The 24,664-nt window shown below is 36.8% G+C and overlaps 1 protein-coding gene across 17 annotated transcripts in view; it reads left to right on the plus strand.

Annotated features, from left to right (window-relative positions):
• The window catches only part of HMBOX1 (homeobox containing 1), a 280,883-nt gene that overhangs the window by 165,629 nt on the left and 90,590 nt on the right, over positions 1-24,664 (plus strand). For all 17 annotated transcript variants that reach the window (XR_013172433.1, XM_077152922.1, XM_077152925.1 and 14 more), the window contains one exon: positions 9,820-9,930. Coding sequence is in view for 16 of the 17 variants with exons in the window: in XM_077152922.1 (XP_077009037.1) it covers positions 9,820-9,930 (111 nt within the window). In the remaining variant the exon portion in view is untranslated. The remainder of the gene's footprint in view (positions 1-9,819; positions 9,931-24,664) is intronic.

The following is a 24,664-nucleotide window of genomic DNA, read 5'->3' on the forward strand; positions in this document are numbered from 1 at the left end:
ACTTTTTTTTCTACATTATTTTCTTGATGGTTGCCCTAGAATTACTATTAACATCCAGATTTATAATAATCTAGTTTAGAATAATCCCAACTTAATTTCAGTTAGTATAGAAAATCTTTGATCCTGTGTAACTCCCCTTTGTACCATTATTGTCATACAAATGAGATGTTAATACATTGTATGACCATCAACCTAGATTGATATTTTTAGCATTATGTGCTTGTTTTTTAAATCAAATGGAAAACAAATGTGTTACAAACAAAAATATATTTAGACTGTCTTTTATATTTTCCTGTATACTTACCTTCCAGTACTCTTTATTTCTTTATGGGTATTTGAGTTACTGTTCACTGTCCTTTCATTTCAGCCTGAAGAACTCGCTTTAGTATTTCTTGTTGAGCAGCTCTGCTAACAACAGATTCTCTCAGATTTTGTTTATCTGAACTATTTTAATGTCTCCTTCATTTCTGAAGGATGGTTTTGTTAGATATCAAATTCTTTGTTAATATTCTTTTTCTTTCTGCACTTTGAATATGTCTTCCTACTGCATTCTGGCCTCCCTAGTTTCTGATGTGAGGTCAGCTGTTAATCTTATCATAAATCCGTTATATATGGTAAGTTACTTCTGTTGCAGCTTTCAGATTTTCTTTTTGTCTTTTGGTGTGAACATAAATTCATTAATAATATTCCTTTGCATTTACCCTACCTGAACATCTGCGAATTTCTTGAATGTATAGATTGATACTTTTAATCAAATTTGGGAAGTTTTTGACTATTATTTCTTCAAGTATTCTTTCCTTCGCTCTTCTGGGTTTTGCTTGATGGTGTCCCAGAGGTTTCTGAGGTTTTGTTCATTTTTCTTCATTCCTTTTTCTTTGTCTTCTTCAGAATAGATCATCTCAGTTGACTTATCTCTAAGGGCCTGCAAGTGAATTTTCCATATCTGTTATTGGACTTTTCAACTCCAAAATTTCTCTTTGATTTTTTTTTTTTACATGGGCAGGCACTGGGAAACGAATCCAGGTCTCTGGCATGGCAGGCGAGAACTCTGCCACTGAGCCACCGTGGTCTGCCCACTTTGATTCCTTTTTATAATTTCTACTTCTGTATTTTTATTCCCTGTTTGGTGAGGCAGTTGTTCTCAAAGTTTAGTTTTTTAGACATGGCTTCCTTTAGTTCTCTGAATATCTTTAAAATAACTAATTTAAACCTTTGTCTGGTAAGTTCATCATTTGAGTTTCTTCAAGGATGCTTTTCTATTGACTGCTTCTTTTTCTAAAACTGGGCTGTACTTTCTTCTTTGCAGGTCTCATGATGTTTGTGTTTTTGTCTGTTTTCAAAACTAGATTTTTTAAAGTATGGAATGTGGCAACTTAAGAATCAGATTCCTTTTCACTTCTGAATTTGTTGATGTGTTTGTTATAGTTACTACTGCTTTTTGTTTTAGTGGCTTTCTTAAATTAACTCCACAAACTCATTATTTTTTGTTGTGTGTGGCCACTTCAGTCTCTTCATGATTGGCTTAGTGGTCAGCTAAATTCCTTAAATGCCTGAAAGCAGTAAGTCTCTAAGCTTTTGCCAAAGATCTCTTTGTGTGTATTGGGACAAACGTTCAGTACTCAGGCTGGCAGTTTGGAACTCTTCCTTAGGCTTCACTTTCTGTTTGCATAGAGTCTCAAGGTGAATCAGACTTGAGAGTTTTGGCCCTTCATAGTTCTTTCCTGACCATGACCCTACATATGTTCATGGTCTTCTAGATTCCTAGGAATATCTCCACAGAATATGTCCCTATGGGCATCTTATTCTCCAGCTTATCATTTTAAATTTTTTGGTCAGCTTCTTGATTGCCCCAAGTGTTATCATTGCCAAATCAGTGTATTATTGAATGTCTGTTACTGATTATTATTATTTTTTAATTATGAAAGATAACATATATACAAAATAGCAATAAATTTCAAAGTACACCACAACAACAGTTTGTAGAACAGATTTCAGATTTTCGTATGGGTTTCAATTGCACAATTTTAGGAAAAACCAAGACATAGGAGACTAAAAGAAATATAAATATAATGATTCAGCTGTCAAATCCTATCCTCTCCGTTAAAACTCCACCTTCTCCTTTGATCTTTCTCTCACCTTTGGGGATATTCGAGCTATTCCCATTCTAATTTTTTCATGTTAGAAAGGGCTTCTGATAATATGGGATGGAGGGAGGAACTAGTTGATGTTCTGGAGGGGCTAACCCCTCTGGGTTTCAGGCCTTATCTGATCTAGGAACCCATCCAGAGATTGTAGGTTTCTGGAAAGTAATCATAGTGCATGGAAACTTTGTAGAATCTCACGAAAAGCCTACATGTTCTTTCGGGTTGATGTTTATGGTTTTGGTTGGGGTTTGGCAAACCATGATACGTACCAACGTCTAGCTGAAGCTTGCATAAGATAGCCTCCAGACTAGTCTCTTGACTCTATTTAAACTCTCAGCCACTGATACCTTATTTGTTACAATTCTTTCCCCCCTTTTGATCAGGATGGCATTGTCAATCCCATGGTGCCAGGGCCAGGATCATCCCAGGGAGTCATATCCCACATTACCAAGGAAACTTTCACACCTGAATGTCATAGCCCATGTAGCGGGAAGGATAATGGTTTCACTTGCAGAATTGGGCTTACAGAGAGAGAAGCCACATTTGAGCAACAAAAGAGGTTTTCTAGAAGAAACTCTAAGGCATGACTATAGGTAGGCCACTTCATAATAAACGTCACAAGAGCAAGCTAATTTCCTGAGCCCAGAGCCATTAGATGCTGTCTACAAGTTTAAAAATTATACTCCTAACCTCTTCATGTTTTTCTTTGTTTTAGAGAGCTCTTCTTATGGAAACATTTATATGAGCTTCAGTAGATCTTTCATTTTCTTTCTAGATGTTTGGTTTTTAAAATTTTTATTTTGTTATAGTCAATCTAAATTTAATTTTGAAATTCTGTCTATAGTATAATAATACCATTTAGTAATTATTTCTGTCTATTGTATGTTTATATATGCTTTGTTTGATCTCGGCATGAGTATAGTTATTTCTAATGGTAAGAATTTGGAATTTTTTTATCCCTATTTTTCCTTTGACTTGCTTAGAATTTATTTTTTTACAATGTACATGTTTTATGTTTGAAAAAAGAGGCTTTCAAACAACTTTTGTAATATAGTGAGAATGAAGGAAAACATTCTCATCCCTACTAGTATAGAGTATAGAATTGGATACAGCCTTCTTTGGGAGGCAGTTTAGTAGTGAGTATCACAAATTTAAATACTGCTCATATGCTATAAATCACGGTTTCCAGTCCTGTAATTCTTCCCTGAAGAAGTATTTATTCATGTGTACAGAGATCTGCATAGAGTGTTCCTTGCATCATCATATATAATAGTAAACCCTTAGCAACAATTGAAATGTCTAATAACATAAAAAAACTATTTTTTATGTATACTATATAGTCACATACCATGTATTCATCCAAAATGTGCAATCAGTTGTTCACAATATCATCATATAGCTGTGCATTTATCATCACAATCAACTTTTTCTTTCTTGTCAAAAATAATATGTAGACAAAAAAGAAATAAATTGTAAAGCATATTGCATCAATTAATTGTAGAACAGATTTCAGAGTTTGGTATAGGTTACAGTTTCCACAGTTTTGGGTTTTGATTTCTAGTTGCTTCAAGTACTGGGGACTAAAAGAAATACCAATATGATGATTCAGCAGTCATACTCATTTGTTAAACCCTGCCTTCTCTGTATAACTCCACCATCACCTTTGATCTTTCTCCCACTCTTTGGGAGGGGGGGAGGTTAGAGGAAGACTCATTTTTATTGTATAATTGTATACTCATTTGAATTTTTTTCATTTTTACTATGTTCATGTGTTATTGTAATAATGATTTTTAAAATATTACTCAAATGATAACAATTTCTGATCCTAATCGGGACTGTTTTATTCATTATGTCCCAGTTCATGCCAGCTGTTTCCTCTCTCTCTCTCTCTCTCTCTGACCCCTGGATAATCCTGTTATCCATTGCCTATTCATTACGCATATCAAAACTGAGCTTTGTTAATTAGCAACAGACCCCATACCTTTAAATGACACTAAATTGAGATATGCTGAAAGCCATACTGGTCCAGATCAACTGGGAACATTTTACCATAGAAAATTTAAGTTCATTTTTCTCCCACTCTTTAGGGGTATTTGGGCTATGCCCAATTCTAACTTTTTTGTGTTGGGAGGGGCTGTCAATAATATGGGATGGGGAATGGAACTAGTTGATGTTCTGGAGAAGCTGGCCCTCTGCATTTTAGGACTAATCTAGTCCAGGGACCCATCTGGAGGTCGTAGGTTTTTGGAAAGTTACCCTAGTGTAAGAAACCTTTGTAGACTCTTATATAATGCCCTAGGTGTACTTTAGGATTGGCAGGAATGGTTTTGATTGGGGTTTGGCAAGCTATGATAAGTAGCAATGTCTAACGGAAGCTTGCAGAAAAGTGACTTCCAGAGCAGCCTCTCGACTTTATTTGAACTCTCTCAGCCCCCGATACCTTATTTGTTACACTTCTTTTCCCTCTTTGGTCAGAATGGCATGGTTGATCCCATGGTGACAGAGCCAGGCTCATCCCTGGGAGTCATCTCCCACAGCACCAGGAAGACTTTCACCCCTGAGGAAATGACCAATAACACAAACTTTTAAATGAATTTTGGTATATTTATAGTATAGCCATTAAAATGAAGAAGATATTTATAATATGCTACAGGATAAAATTCCAAGACATCATGTGAAAAAAGTAAATTATTTATTATATATGGAATAAACCCAAAGATGTGTTTGAAAAATTAGATGTATGTATATGCACATGTTTGTGTAGTAAATGCACAGAAACAACTCTGGAAGGATTCACACCAAATAGACAGCCTCAGTGACATAAAATAAGAAAAAAGCTGAGAGTGGAAAAAGGACGTTTTTCTTTGCATGTTTGTGAATTACTTACATTTTTATAGAGAATGCATGCATGTGTTTTGACTTAAAATTGTTTAATCATAACTCTGGTTGTACTTTATAAGGTGGAGTGTAAAAATGAGAGTAGTTCTCGAGTAGAAAATTGAAGGATGTGTTACTCTTGCAACTGCTAAATGAATCTCTAATTTAAAAGGACCTAATCATAAGGTGTTTTGTACTTTGTCTGTCTTAGATGGCTTGTTCTTTTCACCAAAGCTACTGTAAAAGGCCAGGCAAGAGAGGCTGATAATCTGAACTTCAGGAATGAGAACTGGAGAGTACATGAAGTGATTTTAGGAAGCAAAATTGGATTTGGTAAGCATGTTTAGTAGAGAGAAAGAGTAGTGTGGAAGATAAACTTGAGATGGGAACACAGAAAGAAGAGCAGATTTGAGAAAGAGGATAATGAATTAAATTTACTATGTTGTGTGCAATACCTGTGAGCAGTTCTCATGAAGCTGTCTAGCAGATGGTTCAAAGGACAGACTGGTGTTCTGGAAATTATTGGCATTTAGATATTTTCAATCAAGATTGTTGATAACTGAGATGACCAAAGACAGAATATATGGTCTTTGTTTGAGGAGACTGAGAATGAGAGAAGGTGCTTAAAGATGGAACCGAGGCAAATACTAACAAATAAGATGCTGACCACACAGACCCAGAGCCAACTGAAAAGGAGGAAGACGATGTGAATCAGTAGTATCACACTCCACAGTGAGTTTAAAGAAGAAACATTTAAATTTGTGTATTAAGGACTTTAACAAGAATAAGTTATGGTGGAGAGCCCTCTAGTGGAAGGGAGCATGGCATTTGAGAAACTGTAAGAAGGCTGATGTGGCTCAAGCTCTCATAAAATAATGTGAATAATTTTTTTCATTCTTTGAATAAAATGTGATTATTTTCTTACTGAAAACTGATTAATCATTAGTTAGTTTTAGTCTACAATATATGAAGGTTATAAATAGAAATGAGGAGGTTTTGAGGAACTAAAATTTGTCAAGAATAGCGTTTTCTTTGGCAGTGGGAATTGGAAGGAGAGAGTTAAGGACATTTTCTCCCTTTGGTACTGGAGAAGCACCAAAGCCAACAATAAGAGAAGCTGCAGGGGATTTGACAACTAAAATTCTAAAGGCATGCCAACACCAGAAGGACCAGTTTGCAATTTGGTAATACAGAATGGGTTAAAGGAATCTTATTTATCTGTCAACCAGCTGCTTAAAATTATTATAAGTATGTTTTTGTGCATATTTATTTTTTTACATTTCCTTTTCTGGGAAAATTACCTGCTTTATTACTTTGTTTTCTACATCTATTGAGGAGAAACAAATTTATAAGAAGGAAGCTCTTATGCTTTATTTCCTCATACCAAAAAGACTAGAGAGAAGAATATTTTTGTCACCTTTTTATCCCTTTGTTTTATTAAATAAATATCTGAATAATATGAGTAACGTATAAACAGTTAACATTGCTTACCTCAGAGGATAGAATTGGAATGGAAAGGCAGAAATTAACTTCTTTTTGCACTTCTGTGTTAACTTACTACAATGATATGGTTGCTTGTAAAGCACCTGATATAAAATATGTACAGTTTAGGGAGAAAGCTAAAAGTTAAATTAATACATATTTGCAGAAAAATTAAGAAAACAAGATAGAAGTATACAATAAAGGAAGAGTCTGCCACTCTATATTCATTGTGTAGCTTTGGTTATGTATAAGCTTTTGTTACATACTATATAAAACAATGTAATGTTACGCAAAAAGCATTTATTCCTAAGAAATATTTTTCATTTACATCATGGAGTTCTTTCCATATTAATAAATCTCCATCTACTTTATTTTGTTTGCCTACATAATTTTTAGGGACTTGTTTTGGAAGCTTTTTTTTTATTGAAGTATAACACAGAAAAGAGCACAGCTAAATGAAGTTTTTACAAAGTGAACACATCTGTATAGCCACCACCCAAATTAAGATAAAGAATGATGCTGATCACCTCATGAGCATTCTTCATACTGCCTCTTAATCAGTAATTTCTCTCCCCAAACCATAATTAACCACTATTGATTCCCATCCATATAGATTAGTTGTTCCTGTTATTAACCTTATATACATTGACTCAAACTGTTGTACCCATTTGTTTTCTAGTTTTTTTTTTTTTTTTTGGGTAACATTTTTGTGAGATTCATGTAGTTTCATGTAGTACTAGTTTATTCTTTACAGTATAATTTTCTATGGTAGAATGCATAATCATAATTTGAGTTGTTTCAAATTAGGGGGTATTATGAATAACACTGGTTAGAACTATGTTGTACATGTCTTTTGAACATCTTTCTGTTGAGTGTGTACAGGTTTCTGTTGGCCATGTACCTAGGAAATTATGCTGGATAATAGAATTCTCAGATGTTCAGCTTAGTAGATATTGCCCAGTGGTTTGCCAAAGTGGTCCTGCCATTTTACCTTTCTACCAACAGTAAGAGAATTCCACATACCCCACCTCCTTCCCAACATTTGGTACTGATGGCTTTTAAAACTTAATTTTAAAAGTCTGCCCTGTATTTTAGTGGGTGACTGTTCCTTCATATTTTAAAAGATTCTGTTTACTACCTGAAGAATTATGTTCTCCATTGTTAAAGTAACAGATGAATTGTAAGCTTGCATGTATTTATGAGTATGTGTTTATGTCTTTAACATGTATATAACTAAATACTACAGACATTTGGTAACTGAATTATGATATATTTGTGTGATAAAATACACTGTAACCATTATATTCTGCTTTGACTTTGTAGATAAGAGATGTCACTATCACTGTGTTTTTAGTGGAGAAATATTTTCAAAAATAATTTTAATAGGGTCAATGATTAAAGTCACGGAGGTATAGAGAAACATCAGGGACAAAGATTTACACCCCAGCCTTCCAACTTTTGTCTCTTGATTATATCATAATTTAATCTCCCTTTGATTGGCATTTAACTTTTTGCCTTCTTCCCCCTTCTATAGTACAAAAGCCTGGGCAGCTATAGTTTTTAGTGGGCTCTGTGGATTGTTCTTTGTATGATTTGACTGTGTGAGAAAGCTTTAATATTGAAAGTAGCTGAACTGATTTTTTTTTGTCTGAACAGATTTTCCTCGAATGTCCTCTGTTTTTTGTTAGTATAGTACCGTCATGAAGAATCTGGATAAAATAGTGTTAGTTTTGTGAAAATCACTTTGATTTCATGTAGTAAATAGTTTAAAAACAGTATTCCATTCAGTGGTAGAATGCTCTCCTTCCATGCGGGAGACTGAGTTCAGTTCCTGGTAACATGCACCTAAAAAGAAAAAGCAGTGTTCCAGAGGTAGCAGAAGAATTCTCTAATGTCTGAAACTAGACTTTTAGTGAAAACATTACTAAACACAGCTGATTTAATTATCCCCAAATAATTTATAGCATACATATAATGCTAGCTGCTAGCAACTGTTTCACATAGCTCTTCAGTCCATTGGGAAACAATGTGAATTACCTGAGAATGTAATTTCTTAGGTTTTAGAAAAATGTTTGAATTTCTTCTTTTGAGATGAAAGGTGTTTCCAATCACAGAACCTTGCTTCACAGTCCAGCCTTTCCTTCAATATTCCCCTCCCTGATTTGCTCTAATTTGCCTCTAATGTAGATTTTTTTAAGTTGATGAGATTCTAGGAGCTTGCTTTTAATGAATTATATGTGATTTCCAGACCTCTTCTCATGTTAGAAGGTATGATTACTTCATGATAACCACTCTTCCTTATGTGCATTATAGCTTTAATCAGGTATTTGCACAGGTGGTCTTCAGTAATATCTGTCACCATGTGAAATTTCTTGGGAGGGTTTAGATATTGTTAACCCTTTATGGTGGCTGAAGGTCATTTTCAAAATGCCTTTAGGGCATATGAGGCAGTTTTGTCTTTCCTGTTATTCTTGTCCTTTGTCAGTTATATGTTGAATTATTCATTTTCGGAATAGAAATAATAACCACAATGAGCATGTATTCTCATACTAGTAAGTTTGAGACATGCATTTTTACTTTCACATGCGAAGGTTCTTCCCATTTCTGGTTAGTTGCTGTCAAAAACTTCTTAGTGGCACAGAAAGCTGTTGCTTCCTATTCTCTTTAGTTTTCTGGAAAGCTTATGTTTTTGAAGAGCATCTTTAGCTCTTGAGATTTCTTAAGTAATCATATTGCAGCAAAAAAAGTTTGCCAGTTTTTAATTATCTGGTAACAAGGTTAAAAATGCCTAAGGTAATTAACAAATAAACCAGAAAACCTGATTGAAGACATTGTTTTCAGTGATCTCTCCATTTCCAACACTTAAATAATTTTATTAATATAAATAATGTGTACTAAAAGTTTCTGACTTGGTTTTTTGCATCTCAGTCTCTGATAAAAGTTTAAAAAATTAGAGCCCAGAGGTAGTGGGCAAGAGAGGTATTAAAGGAGAATAAATATAGCCAATTTCTGACAAAAAACTGTTACTTAGAAATTTTTAAACTTATCTTATCTTCATAGACCTGATTTCGAGATTAATTTTAGAGAACACTATCAAGTCTTTGTTCATAAAATACTTTGACCTCTGATAGAGTCTGTATATATCCTAGCCAGAACAGAAGTCAGCATTTACAAAGAAACTCAATATTAAAGAGTCTGCTCTCAAGGTGCAGCTTCTTTACAGAAAATGAAGCACCCAGTAACCTAAATCAACAAAACCCTTATTAAATTCACTTTAATTTCAAAACCCCCAAAAGCTATTTGTCTTTCTGCATAGGTATCAGTCAGAGCCGGATCTCTCATTGGCTGTTGCAGCAGGGATCAGACCTGAGTGAACAGAAGAAAAGGGCATTTTACCGATGGTATCAACTTGAGAAGACAAACCCTGGTAAATACCATTTTCTTTCTTTATTACATCTGAAACAATATAATGTAATTAATTATTTCGTTGAATTCATGTGATGATATGTCTTCATAAGATACTTTCATACACTTTACTGTTGTTGCTTTATGCAAGAAAATAGTTGTTTGAATTTCCTTGGCTGCTCAAGGAAATACCTTGCAATGGGTTGGTTTAAGTAATGGGAATTTATTAGTTCATGGTTTTGAGGCTAGAAGAAAAGTCCAAATCAAGGTGTCATCAGGGTGATGCTCTCTGCCTGGAGACTGTAGCATTCTGGGACTGGCTACAGGTGATCCTTATTCCTAAGCCCCACTATCACATGACAGTGCACATGGCAGCCTTTCCTGGCCTTTCTTTCATTGACCTTCAGCTTCTTGCTTCCTATGTGCTTCTCTTTTGAGTGAATTGTATTCTCCTTATAAAGGATTCTAGTAATAGGATTAAGAACCATCCTGATTCATTTGGACCACACCTTATAACTGAAGTAATCTCATCAAATGGTCCTACTTACAGTGGGTTCACAATCACAGAAATGGATTAAGTTTAATAACATCTTTTTCCTGGAATGCATATAGCTTCAAACCACCACAGTACTCATCATGTATTAATTGTAGTTATTAAAATTATTCCTGATTGTGGGCAGGCCACAATGGCTTAGCAGGCAGAATTCTCGCCTGCCATGCCAGAGACCTGGATTCGATTCCTGGTGCCTACCCATGCAAAAAAAAAAACAAGAAAAAAAAATTTATCCTGATAGTACTTTTAGGTTTGGTGTCTTAAGATTTTCTAGTCATTTTCATGCTTTCCTCCAAAGTGCCTCTTTGCTTCTAAGTAATATAATATTTCTAACCAAAGTTTGAAAGAAAGGTCTTGATTATCAATAGCTGATTTTCTTTTCCTTCACTATAAGTCCACACATATTTCACATGTATTCTTTTTAAATCTTGTTTAATTTGTAATATAAATTTAATGCTTTTATTTAGTTCAGTCTGCACCATAACGCATGTTCTCTGCTAATGTTTTCTGTTTTTTAATTCCGTTGAATGGATTCATGAACATTAGGGTGCTGTGATGTCATGATGATTGTAAGAGCAGTAGTAGGTTGAAAAGCAGAATGAAATCTTGAAGAACAAGATCACATAAATCTTTGGGTCTAAAGTTGCCAGAAATAGGCAAGATCAATTGCAAAATACTTTTAAAAAGTGATTTATAGGTGGCCAAGATGGCAACTTAGTGAGGTGTGGGATTTAGTTCGTCCTCCAGAGCAGCTAATAAATAGCCAGGAACAACAGCTGGGGCCACATCGCTGACCGGACATGCAGCATACTCCAGTCTGGACCAACTGGACCGGCTGTGAGCCCACCCAGACTCATGAGTTCCACAAGCCATGGCAGCCGGAACCCCTCCCCCACAGGCTTCTTCCCAGAGGGGAAAGGAAAGAGAGTTTACCAGCACCAGGGACTGAGCACAACAAAACTCCAATTGTGGAATTAATTCACAAATTCTAACTACTAAAAATAGGCCCCCAGCTCAGCTGAACCTTGAGTAAAAGCAGAGGTCACTGATTTTTTCCCCAGCATAGAGGGGACAGGGCAGGGCTGATGGAAAAAAAACAAAAAACAGGTGTTCTTGGATTTGAAAGGTCTGAGCCCTGAAAGAAAGAAGGGGGCACATAGGACCTGGAGATACACAGAGCAACGTGCCAACTTAAGCTCTTGATTTGCAAACCTGAGGAATGAGGTCCTGCTCTGAAAAGGATTTTTCTCTTTTGTTTTGGTGGCTGTGTGTCTACGGCTTGACTGCTCTTTGGATACAGCTGCAAGGATTCTCGGCCTCCACTGCCCCAGGCATAGGCAGAATTAAGCTTGTTTGAGCTTTTGTCTGGAGCTTGTGCCTTCCCCAGGAGAGGATGGGGCCCAGCTCAGGTGGAATCCCTCTTTAAAGGAGTTCAGACGCCAGGGTCTGAAAAAGGGAAGCGATTAAAACCAGATTACATTTTCAATGAACTTCCGGAGCAGATGGCGGCTTAGTAAGGCGCGTGGGTCTTAGTTCCTCCTCCAGAACAACTACTAAAGAACTAGAAACAGTACAGAACAGCTCCTGGAGCCACGACAGAGACCAGACAAACAGCGTACCCCGTTCTGGACCGGCTGGACCGGCTAAGAGTCTCCACTGCGGTGAGGTCCCCAAGAGGCGCGCACTTCCCCGGGCCGCTGTGGCTGGCGGCTGGAGCTCCCTCCCTCCTTCCCAGGGCGGCTGGGAGCTCTGGATCGGGTTCCCCAAGCTGCAGCGGCCATTGCCCCTCCCCACGCGTGGCTTCCCGGGCCAACTGGGAGACTCAGAGCAGCGATCCCCCAACCTGCGGTGGCCGGCAACCAGAGCCCCTTCCACACACGCAGCTTCCTGGGCCAGCTGGGAGATTTGGATCGGCGATTCCCCAAACCGCGGCGGCCAGAGCCCCTCCCCCACGCACGGCTTCCCGGGCCGGCTGGGAGCCTCGGGAAAGCGGTCCCCCAAGCCGCGGTGGCCGGCGACCGCAGCCACTTCCATACACGCGGCTTCCCAGGCGGGCTGGGAGCATCCGAACAGCAGATCCCCAAGCCGCGGTGGCTGGCGCCCCTCGCTGACAGGAGACTTCCCGGAGGGAAAGGAAAGAGTCTCCAACAGTAGTAGAGACTGAGCCCAACCTAACACCAATAGTGGCATTAATGAACAACTTCTGACTACTAAAAATAGGCCCTCAGCTCAGGCGAAACTGATCAAGGCGGAAGTCACCTATTGGGCTAACTGAAAAAGAGGAAAGGGGGTGAAAAAGAGCCTTCTGCAGCTGTTTCTACAGAGGCTTGGTTGCCTCTGGGCTCAGCTCTGGGATTACACAGGTTGCAACTGCCCCGAATGCAGAAACAGACTGCTTTCAGGGCTCTCTACTACCTGAATCTTCCCCGCGGGAAGGGTGAAACACAACTCAGGTGGATTCCCTCTCTCAAGGAACTCGGATCCCAGGACTTCACAATTTGAAGCCATTAAAACCAACCTACAACCTTTCCTCTATCTCCACCACACACCCAGCAGCGAGAGTCTTCCAAAGTTAAAGGAGCCACAACATCTTTTGCTGGTGGGACCCGCAGACAGACAAGCACCACATACTGGGCAGGATAAGACAAACAGAGCCCAGAGACTTCACAGGAAAGTCTTTCAACCTGCTGGGTCCCACACTCAGGGAAATCTGATTAAATGCCCAGACGCCAGCAAAAATAATAAATCACACCAGGAAAATTGAAGATATGGCCCAGTCATAGGAACAAACCAATAGCTCAAATGAGATACAGGAGCTGAGACAACTAATTCTGAATATACGAACAGAAATGGAAAACCTCTTCAAAAACCAAATCAATAAATTGAGGGAGGACATAAAGAAGGTATGGGATCAACAAAGGGAAGAAATGGAAAGTCTGAAAAAACAAATCACAGAACTTAGGGGATTGAAAGACACAGTAGAAGAGATGAAAAAAAACAGTGGAAACCCACAATGGTAGATTTAAAGAGACAGAGGCTAGAATTAGTGAACTGGAGGATGGAACATCTGAAATCCAAAAAGAAACAGAAACTATAGGGAAAAGAATGGAAAAATTTGAGCAGCGGCTCAGGGAATTTAATGGTAATATGAAGTGCACAAATATACGTGTTGTGGGTGTCCCAGAAGGAGAAGAGAAGGGAAAAGGAGGAGAAAAACTAATGGAAGAAATTATCACTGAAAATTTCCCAACTCTTATGAAAGACTTAAAATTACAGATCCAAGAAGTGCAGCGCACCCCGAAGAGAATAGATCCAAATAGGCGTTCTCCAAGACACTTACTAGTTAGAATGTCAGAGGTCAAAGAGAAAGAGAGGATCTTGAAAGCAGCAAGAGAAAAACAATCCGTCACATACAAGGAAAACCCAATAAGACTATGTGTAGATTTCTCAGCAGAAACCATGGAAGCTAGAAGACAGTGGGATGATATATTTAAATTACTAAAAGAGAAAAACTGCCAACCAAGACTCCTATATCCAGCAAAATTGTCCTTCAAAAATGAGGGAAAAATTAAAACATTTTCAGACAAAAAGTCACCGAGAGAATTTGTGACCAAGTGACCAGCTCTGCAAGAAATACTAAAAGGAGCACTAGAGTCAGATACGAAAAGACAGAAGAGAGAGGTTTGGAGAAGAGTGTAGAAAGAAGGAAAATCAGATATGATATATATAATACAAAAGGCAAAATGGTAGAGGAACGTATTACCCAAACAGTAATAACACTAAATGTTAATGGACTGCATTCCCCAATCAAAAGACATAGACTGGCAGAATGGATTAAAAAACAGGATCCTTCTATATGCTGTCTACAGGAAACACATCTTAGACCCAAAGATAAACATACGTTGAAAGTGAAAGGTTGGGAAAAGATATTTCATGCAAATAACAACCAGAAAAGAGCAGGAGTAGCTATACTAATATCCAACAAATTAGACTTCAAATGTAAAACAGTTAAAAGAGACAAAGAAGGATACTATCTACTAATAAAAGGAACAATTAAATAAGGAGACATAACAATCATAAATATTTTTGCACCGAATCAGAATGCCCCAGAATACATGAGGAATACACTGCAAACACTTGAAAGGGAAAGAGACACATCTACCGTAATAGTTGGAGACTTCAATTCGCCACTCTCATCAATGGACAGAACATCTAGACAGAGAATCAATAAAGAAACAGAGAATTTGAATATTACAATAAATGAGCTAGAATTAACAGACATTTATAGGACATTACACCCCACAACAGCAAGATACACCTTTTTCTCAAGTGCTCATGGATCATTCTCAAAGATAGACCATATGCTGGGTCACAAAGCAAATCTCAACAAATTTAAAAAGATTGAAATCATACCCGACACTTTGTCGGATCATAAAGGAATGAAGTTGGAAATTAATAATAGGCAGAGTGCCAGAAAATTCACAAATATGTGGAGGCTCAACAACACACTCTTAAACAATGAGTAGGTCAAGGAAGAAATTACAAGAGAAATTAGTAAATATCTCGAGGCGAATGAAAATGAAAACACAACATATCAAAACCTATGGGACGCAGCAAAGGCAGTGCTAAGAGGGAAATTTATTGCCCTAAATGCCTATATCAGAAAAGAAGAAAAGGCAAAAATGGAGGAATTAACTGTCCACTTGGAAGAACTGGAGAAAGAACAACAAACTAACCCCAAAGCAAGCAAAAAGAAAGAAATAACAAGATTAGAGCAGAAATAAATGAAATTGAGAACATGAAAACAATAGAGAAAATCAATCAGACCAGAAGTTGGTTCTAGGAGAAAATCAATAAGATTGATGGGCCCTTAGCAAGATTGACAAAAAGAAGAGAGAGGACGCCAGTAAATAAGATCAGAAATGGAAGAGAAGACATAACCACTGACCTCACAGAAATAAAGGAGGTAATAACAGGATACTATGAACAACTTTACGCTAATAAATACAACAATGTAGATGAAATGGACAAGTTCCTAGAAAGGCATGAACAACCAACTCTGACTCAAGAAGAACTAGACGACCTCAACAAACCAATCACAAGTAAAGAAATTGAATCAGTCATTCAAAAGCTTCCCAAAAAGAAAAGTCCAGGACCAGACAGCTTCACATGTGAATTCTACCAAACATTCCAGAAAGAATTAGTACCAACTCTCCTCAAACTCTTCAAAAAAATTGAAGTGGAGGGAAAGCTACCTAATTCATTCTATGAAGCCAACATCACCCTCATACCAAAACCAGGCAAAGATATTACAAAAAAAGAAAACTACAGACCAATCTCTCTAATGAATAAAAATGCAAAGCTCCTCAACAGAATTCTAGCAAATCGAATCCAGCAACACATTAAAAGAATTATACATCATGACCAAGTAGGATTCATCCCAGGTATGCAAGGATGGTTCAACATAAGAAAATCAGTTAATGTAATACACCATATCAACAAATCAAAGCAGAAAAATCACATGATCATCTCAATTGATGCAGAGAAGGCATTTGACAAGATTCAACATCCTTTCCTGTTGAAAACACTTCAAAAGATAGGAATACAAAGGAACTTCCTTAAAATGATAGAGGGAATATATGAAAAACCCACAGCTAATATCATCCTCAATGGGGAAAAATTGAAAACTTTCCCCCTAAGATCAGGAACAAGACAAGGATGTCCATTATCACCGCTATTATTCAACATCGTGTTGGAGGTTCTAGCTAGAGCAATTAGACAAGAAAAAGAAATACAAGGCATCAAAATTGGAAAGGAAGAAATAAAACTATCACTGTTTGCAGACAATATGATACTATACGTCGAAAACCCGGAAAAATCCACAACAAAACTACTAGAGCTAATAAATGTGTACAGCAAAGTAGCAGGTTACAAGATCAACATTCAAAAATCCGTAGCGTTTCTATACACTAACAATGAACAAGCTGAGGGGGAAATCAAGAAACGAATTCCATTTACAATTGCAACTAAAAGAATAAAGTACTTAGGAATAAATTTAACTTAAGAGACAAAAGACCTATATAAAGAAAACTACAAAAAACTGTTAAAAGAAATCACAGAAGACCTAAATAGATGGAAGGGCAGATCGTGTTCATGGATTGGAAGACTAAATATAGTTAAGATGTCAATCCTACCTAAATTGATTTACAGATTCAATGCAATACCAATCAAAATCCCAACAACTTATTTTTCAGAAATACAAAAACCAATAAGCAAATTTATCTGGAATGGTAGGGTGCCCCGAATTGCTAAAAGTATCTTGAGGAAAAAAAACAAAGCTGGAGGTCTCAAGCTGCCGGACTTTAAGGTACATTATGAAGCCACAGTGGTCAAAACAGCATGGTATTGGCATAAAGATAGATATATCAACCAGTGGAATCGAATAGAATGCTCAAATATAGACCCTCTCAACTATGGACATTTAATCTTTGATAAGGCAGTCAAGCCAATTCACCTGGGATAGAACAGTCTCTTCAATAATTGGTGCCTACAGAACTGGATATCTATATGCAAAAGAATGAAAGAGGATCCGTATCTCACACCCTATACAAAAGTTAACTCAAAATGGATCAAAGATCTAAACATTAGGTCTAAGACCATAAAACAGTTAGAGGAAAATGTCCGGAGATATCTCATGAAACTTACAATTGGAGGTGGTTTTATGGACCTTAAACCTAAAGCAAGAGCACTGAAGAAAGAAAGAAAGAAATTGGAGCTCCTCCAAATTAAACACTTTTGTGCATCAAAGAACTTCATCAAGAAAGTAGAAAGACAGCCTACACAATGGGGGACAATATTTGGAAACGACATATCAGATAAAAGTCTAGTATCCAGAATTTATAAAGAGATTGTTCAACTCAACAACAAAAAGACAGCCAACCCAATTACAAAATGGGAAAAAGACTTGAACAGACACTTCCCAGAAGAGGAAATACAGATGACCAAAAGGCACATGAAGAGATGCTCAATGTCCCTGGCCATTAGAGAAATGCAAATCAAAACCACAATGAGATATCATCTCACACCCACCAGAATGGCCATTATCAACAAAACAGTAAATGACAAGTGCTGGAGAGGATGTGAAAAAGAGGCACACTTATCCACTGTTGGTGGGAATGTCAAATGGTGCAACCACTGTGGAAGGCAGTTTGGCGGTTCCTCAAAAAACTGAATATAGAATTGCCATACGACCCAGCAATACCATTGCTAGGTATCTACTCAGAGGACTTACGGGCAAAGACACAAATGGACATTTGCACACCAATGTTTATAGCAGCATTATTTACAACTGCAAAGAGATGGAAACAGCCAAAATGTCCATCAACAGACGAGTGGCTAAACAAACTGTAGTATATACATAAGATGGAATATTATGTAGCTTTAAGACAGAATAAACTTATGAAGCATGTAATAACATGGATGGACCTAGAGAACATTATGCTGAGTGAGACTAGCCAAAAACTAAAGGACAAATACTGTATGGTCCCACTGATGTGAACCGACATTCGAGAATAAACTTGGAATATGTCATTGTGTAACAGAGACCATCAGGAGTTAGAAGCAGGGTAAGATAATGAGTAAGTGGAGCTGAAGGGATACAGACTGTGCAATAGGAATAGATACAGAAACTCAAAAATGGACAGCACAATACTACCTAATTGTAATGTAATTATGTTAAAACACTGAATGAAGCTGCATCTGAGCTATAGTTTTTTGTTTGTTTGTGTGTGTGTTTTTTATATATACTTTTTGTATTTTTTATTTTTATTTTTTTCTCTATATTATCATTTTATTTCTTTTTCTGTTGTCTTACTATTTCTTTTTCTAAGTCGATGCAAATGTAATAAGAAATGATGATCATACATCGATGTGATAATATTAAGAATTACTGATTGCATATGTCGAATTGAATTATTTCTAAATGTTGTGTTAATCTTTTTTTTAATTAATAAAAAGAATTGATTCGATGAAGACGTGTCTCTACCCATTCCGTGTGGGTCTTGATTAGTTTACTGGAATCCTATAAAAGAAGTATTTTGGAGAAAGCTTCAGAAAGACATAGCCATTAGACGCAGAGAGTCCTCCAGCCAGTTATTTTTGGAGATGAAGAAGGAAAACTCTTCCAGTGTTGCTTCATGAAGCAGGACACCTGGAGAGGAACTAGCAGGCAATGCCATGTTTGCCAGTTGCCTTCCCAGATGAGAGAGGATCCCTGAACTTCATCAGCTGGCCGACTGCCTCCACCCATTCTGAGTCCTGCCTGGGTTGCTTAAGGTATCTTTTCCTGGATGACTTAGTTTGGACATTTCTGTAGACTTGCTTTAATTGGGTCATTGTCATGGCCTTAGAGCTTTAAACTTGTAGCTCATTAAATTCCCCATTTTAAAAGCCAAAAAAAAAAAAAACTAGATTACAACCTCTCCTCTGTCTCCACCATACCCCCAGCAGGGAGAGTCTGCTGAAGTGAAAGGTACCACATCACCTTATGCTGGTGGGACCTGCAGGCAGACAAGCGCCACATACTGGGCAGGATAGGAAAAAAGGAGAGCCTAGAGGCTTCATAGAAAAGTCTTTTAATCTGCTGGGTCTCACCCTCAGGGAAAACAGTCAGGTGACTTTCCTTCTGACAGGAGGCCAGTTTGGTCTGGGAAAATCTGGCTGGGGTCTATAATACCTAAGTAGAACTTCCTAAGAGGGGAAGAAAAGGTACCATACAGGCAGGGCAAGACACAAGAAAACAAGAACTGAAAAATTCTTATCTGTTAAATAAAACCTAAGCTAGAGGTCCAGAATAAGTTGAACTGAATGTCAGAACAGATAGACAACAGAGTCATCCAGCAAGAAAATCCTAGGTAAAAAAAAGTGAAAACAATCTCCAGAATAAACTAATTAAGGTAATTAAACGCTTAGAGGCCAGCAAAAAAATAGCAAATCATAGTAGGGAAATTGAAGATATGGCCCAATGAAAGGAACAAACCAACAATTCAAATGAGGTACAGGGGTTGAAACAATTAATTCAGAATATACGAGCAAACATGGAAAACCTCATCAAAAATAAATCAGTTATTGAAGGAGGATATAAAGAAGGCAAGGAATGAACAAAAAGAAGAAAAAGAAAGTCTGAAAAAACAAATCACAGAATTTATGGGAATGAAAGGCACAGTAGAAGAGATTAAAAAGACAATGGAAACCTACAATGTCAGATTTCAAGAGACAGAAGGTAGGATTAGGAACTGGAGGATGGGACATCTGAAATCTGATAAGCAAATGAAAATATAGAGAAAAGAATGGAAAAGTACGAGCAGGGACTCAGGGAATTGAATGACAGCATGAAGTGCACGAATATACATGTTGTGGGTGACCCAGAAGAAGAAGAGAAGGGAAAAGAAGGAGAAAAACTAAATTAGCACTGAAAATTTCCCAACTGTTATGAAAGACTTAAAATTACAGATCCAAAAAGTGCAGCATACCCCAAAGAGAATAGATCCAAGTAGACGTACTCCAAGACACTTACTAATCAGAATGTCAGAGGTCAAAGAGAAAGAGAGAATCTTGAAAGCAGCAAGAGAAAAGCAATCCATCACATACAAGGGAAGCCCTATAAAACTATATGTAGATTTCTCAGCAGAACCATGTAGACAAGAAGACCGTGGAATGATATATTTAAATTATTAAAAGAGAAAAACTGCCAAACAAGAATTCTATATCCAGCAAAATTGTCCTTCAGAAATGAGAGAGAAATTAAAACATTTTTAGGCAGAAAAATCACTGAGAGACTGGCTCTGCAAGAAACATTAAAGGTAGCACTAGAGACAGATATGAAAAGACAGAAGAGAGAGGTGTGGAGAAGTGTAGAAATGAAGACTATCAGTAAAAGTAAAAAGAAGGAAAATTAGATATGACATATATAATCCAAAAGGAAAAATGGTAGAAGAAAATACTGTCTGTTCAGTAATAACACTAAATGTGAATGGATTGAACTCCCCAATCAAAAGACACAGCCTGGCAGAATGGATTAAAAAACAGGACCATTCTATATGCTGTCTACAGGAAACACATCTTAGACCCAAGGATAAACATAAGTTGAAAGTGAAAGATTGAGAACAGGTATTTCATGCAAATAACAATCAGAAAAGAGCAGGAGTAGCTATGCTAATATCCAACAAATTAGACTTCAAATGTAAAACAGTTAAAAGAGACAAAGAAGGACACTGTGTATTTATAAAAGAAACAATTCAACAAGAAGACATAACAATCATAAGTACTTATGCACTGAGCCAGAATACTTCAAAATACATGAGGCAGACACTGAAAAGAGAAATAGACACATCTCCAATAATAGTTGGAGACTTCAATTCACCACTCTCACCAATGGACAGAACATCTAGATAGAGGATCAATAAAGAAACAGAATTTGAATAATACAATGCATGAGCTAGACTTAACAGATATTTTTAGAACATTACACCCATAACAGCAGGATATACCTTTTTCTCAAGTGCTCATGGATCATTCTCAAGGATAGACCATATGCTGGGTCACAAAGCAAGTCTCACTAAATTTTAAAAGATTGAATTCATACAAAACACTTTTTCTGATCATAAAGGAATGAACTTGGAAATCAATAACAGGCAGAGTACCAGAAAATTCACAACTTTATGGAGGCTCAACAACACACTGTTAAACAGCCAATGTGTCAAGGAAAAAATTACAAGAAAAATCAGTAAATATATTAAGGCAAATGAAAATGAAAACACGGCAAATGAAAATGAAAACACGACATATGAAAATTTATGGATTGCAGCAAAGGCAGTACTAAGAGGGAAGTTTATTGCCCTAAATACCTGTATCAGAGTAGAAGAAAGAGCAAAAATTGAGGAATTAACTGTCCATTTGGAAGAACCAGAGAAAGTACAGCAAACTAATCCCGAAGCAAGCAAAAGGAAAGAAATAGTGAACATTAGAGCGGAAATAAATGAAATTGAGAACATGAAAACAATTGAGAAAATCAACAAAAGAGAAGTTGGTTCTATGAGAAAATCAATAAGATTGATGGCCCCATAGCAAGGTTGACAAAAAGAAGAAGAGAGAGGATGCCAATAAATAAAATTAGAAATGTAAAGAAGAGACATAACCACTGGCCCTGCAGAAATAAAGGAAGTAGTGAGAGGATACTATGAACAACTTTATGCTAATAAATTCAACAAAGTAGATGAAATGGACAACTTCCTAGAAAGGCATGAACAACCAACATTGACTCGAGAAGAAATAGGCTACCTCAACAAACTAATCACGAGTAAAGAATTTGAATCAGTCATTAAGAAGCTCCCCAAAAAGAAAAGTCCAGGTCCATATGCTTTCACATGTGAATTCTCCCAAACATTCCAGAAAGAATTAGTACCAATCCTACTCAAACTCTTCAAAAAAATGGAAGAGGAGTGGAAATCTACCTAACTCATTATACAAAGCGAACATCACCCTCATACCTAAGTCAAGCAAAGATACTACAAAAAAAGAAAACTATTGACAAATCTCTCTTATGAATATAGATGCAGAAATCCTCAACAAAATTCTTAAAAATTGAATCCAGCAGCATATTAAAAGAATTATACACCATGACCAAGTAGGATTCATCCTAGTTATGCAAGGGTGGTTCAACATAAAAATATCAATTAATGAGGTACACCATATCAACACATCAGAGCAGAAAAACCACATGATCATCTTCATTGATGCAGAAAAGGCATTTGACGAAATTCAGCATCTTTTCCTGTTGGAAACACTTCAAAGAACAGGAATAGAAGGGAACTTCCTCAACATGATAAAGGGAATATATGAAAAACCCATAGCTAACATCATCCTCAATGGGGAAAAACTGAAAACTTTCCCCCTAAGATCAGGAACAAGACAAGGATGTCCACTATGACCACTGTTATTCAACATTGTATTGGAAATTCTAAACAGAGCAATTAGATGAGAAAAAGAAATTGGAAAGGCATCAAAATTAGAAAGGAAGAAGTAAAATTCTCACTGTTTGCAGATGATATGATACTATATGTCGAAAACCAAAAAAAATCCACAGCAGAACTACTGGAGCTCATAAATGAATACAGCAAAGTGGCAGGTTACAAAATCAACACTCAAAAATCTGTAGTGTTTCTATACACTAGTAATGAGAAATCTGAGGGGGAAATCATGAAAAAAATTCCATTTACAATTGCAACCAAAAGAATAAAATATTTAGAAATAAATTTAACTAAAGGGACAAAAGACCTGTACAGAGAAAACTATAAGGAGTTGTTAAAAGAAATCATGGAAGACCTAAATGAGGGAGGGCATGCTGTGTTCATGGATTGGAAGACTAAATATAGTTAAGATGTCAGTTCTACCTAAATTAATTTACAGATTCAATACAATACCAATTAAAATCCCAAAAACTTACTTTTCAGAAATAGAAAACCAGTAACCAAATTTATCTGGAAGGGTGGGTACCCCAAATAGCTAAAAGTATCCTGAGGAAGAAAAATGAAGTCGGAGATCTCACTCTACCTGACTTTAAGGCATATTACGAAGACAGTGGTCAAAACAGCATTGTACTGGTATAAAAATAAATATACTGACCAATGGAATCGAATAGAGTGTTCAGATATGTAGACCCTCTCATCTATGGACAGTTGATCTTTGATAAGGAAGTCAAGCCAACTCACCTAGGACAGAACAGCCTCTTCAATAATGGGGCATAAAAAACTGGATATCCATATGCAAAAGAATGAAAGAGGATCCGTATCTCACACCCTATACAAAAATTAAGTCAAAATGGATGAAAGATCTAAGCATTATATCTAAGACCATAAAACTGTTAGAAGAAAATATAGGGAAACATCTTGTAAATCTTATAATTGGCAGTTTCTTAGACCTTACACCCGAAGCATGAGCATTGAAGAAAGAAAGAAAGAAATGGGAACTCCCCAAAATTAAACACTTTTGTGTGTCAAAGAACTTTGTCAAGAAAGTAAAAACACATCCTACACTATGGGAGACAATATTTGGAAATGAAATATCGAATAAAGGTCTAGTATCCAGAATATATAAAGAGATTGTTCAACTCAACAACAAAAAGATAGACAACTCAATTGCAAAATGGGCAAAAGACTTGAACAGGCACTTCTCAGAACAGGAAATACAAATGGCCAAAAGGCACATGAAAAGATGCTCAACTTTCCTGCCTATTAGGGAAATGCAAATCAAAACCTCAATTAGATATCATCTCACATCCACCAGAATGGCCATTATGAGTACAACAGAAAACGACTAGTGCTGGAGAGGATGCGGAGAAAGAGGCAAACTTTATCCACTGTTGGTGGGAATGTCAAATGGTACCACCGGGGTAGAAGGCAGTTTGGCAGTTCCTCAGGAAGCTAAGTATAGAATTGCTACATGGCTTGGCAATACCATTGCTAGGTATCTACTCAGAGGACATGAGGGTAAAGATACAAATGGACATTTTCCCACCAATACTTGTATCAGCATTATTTACAATTGTGAAGAGGTGGAAATAGCCCAGATGTCCATCAACAGACAAGTGACTAAACAAGCTGTGGTATGTACATATGATGGAATATTATGCAGCTGTAAGACAGAATAAAGTTATGAAGTATGTAACAACATGGATGGACCTTAAGGACATTATGCTGAGTGAGATTAGCCAGAAACAAAAGAACAAATATTGTGTGGTCTTACTGATATGAACTAACATTAATGAATGAACTTGGATAATTTCAGTTAATAACAGAGGTCATCAGGAGATAGAAATTGGATAGATATTGGGTAATTGGAACTGAAGGGATACAGATTGTGCAACGGGACTGATTGTAAAATTTCAGAAATGGATAGCACAATACTACCTAACTGTAATACAAAAATGTTAGAACACTAAATGAAGCTGAATGTGAGAATGATAGAGGGAAGAGCCCTGTGGGCACAAATGGAATCAGTTGGAAAGATATATGATAAAAACTGACGTGGTATAATCTAGGAATGCCTAGAGTGTATAATAATAGTGACTAAATGTACAAATTTAAAAATATTTTGCATGAGGAAGAACAAAGGCATGTCAATAATGCAGGGTATTGAAAATAGATGG

The sequence above is a fragment of the Tamandua tetradactyla genome, chromosome 3 (genome assembly GCF_023851605.1).
Source record: "Tamandua tetradactyla isolate mTamTet1 chromosome 3, mTamTet1.pri, whole genome shotgun sequence".
Lineage (NCBI taxonomy): Eukaryota > Metazoa > Chordata > Mammalia > Pilosa > Myrmecophagidae > Tamandua > Tamandua tetradactyla.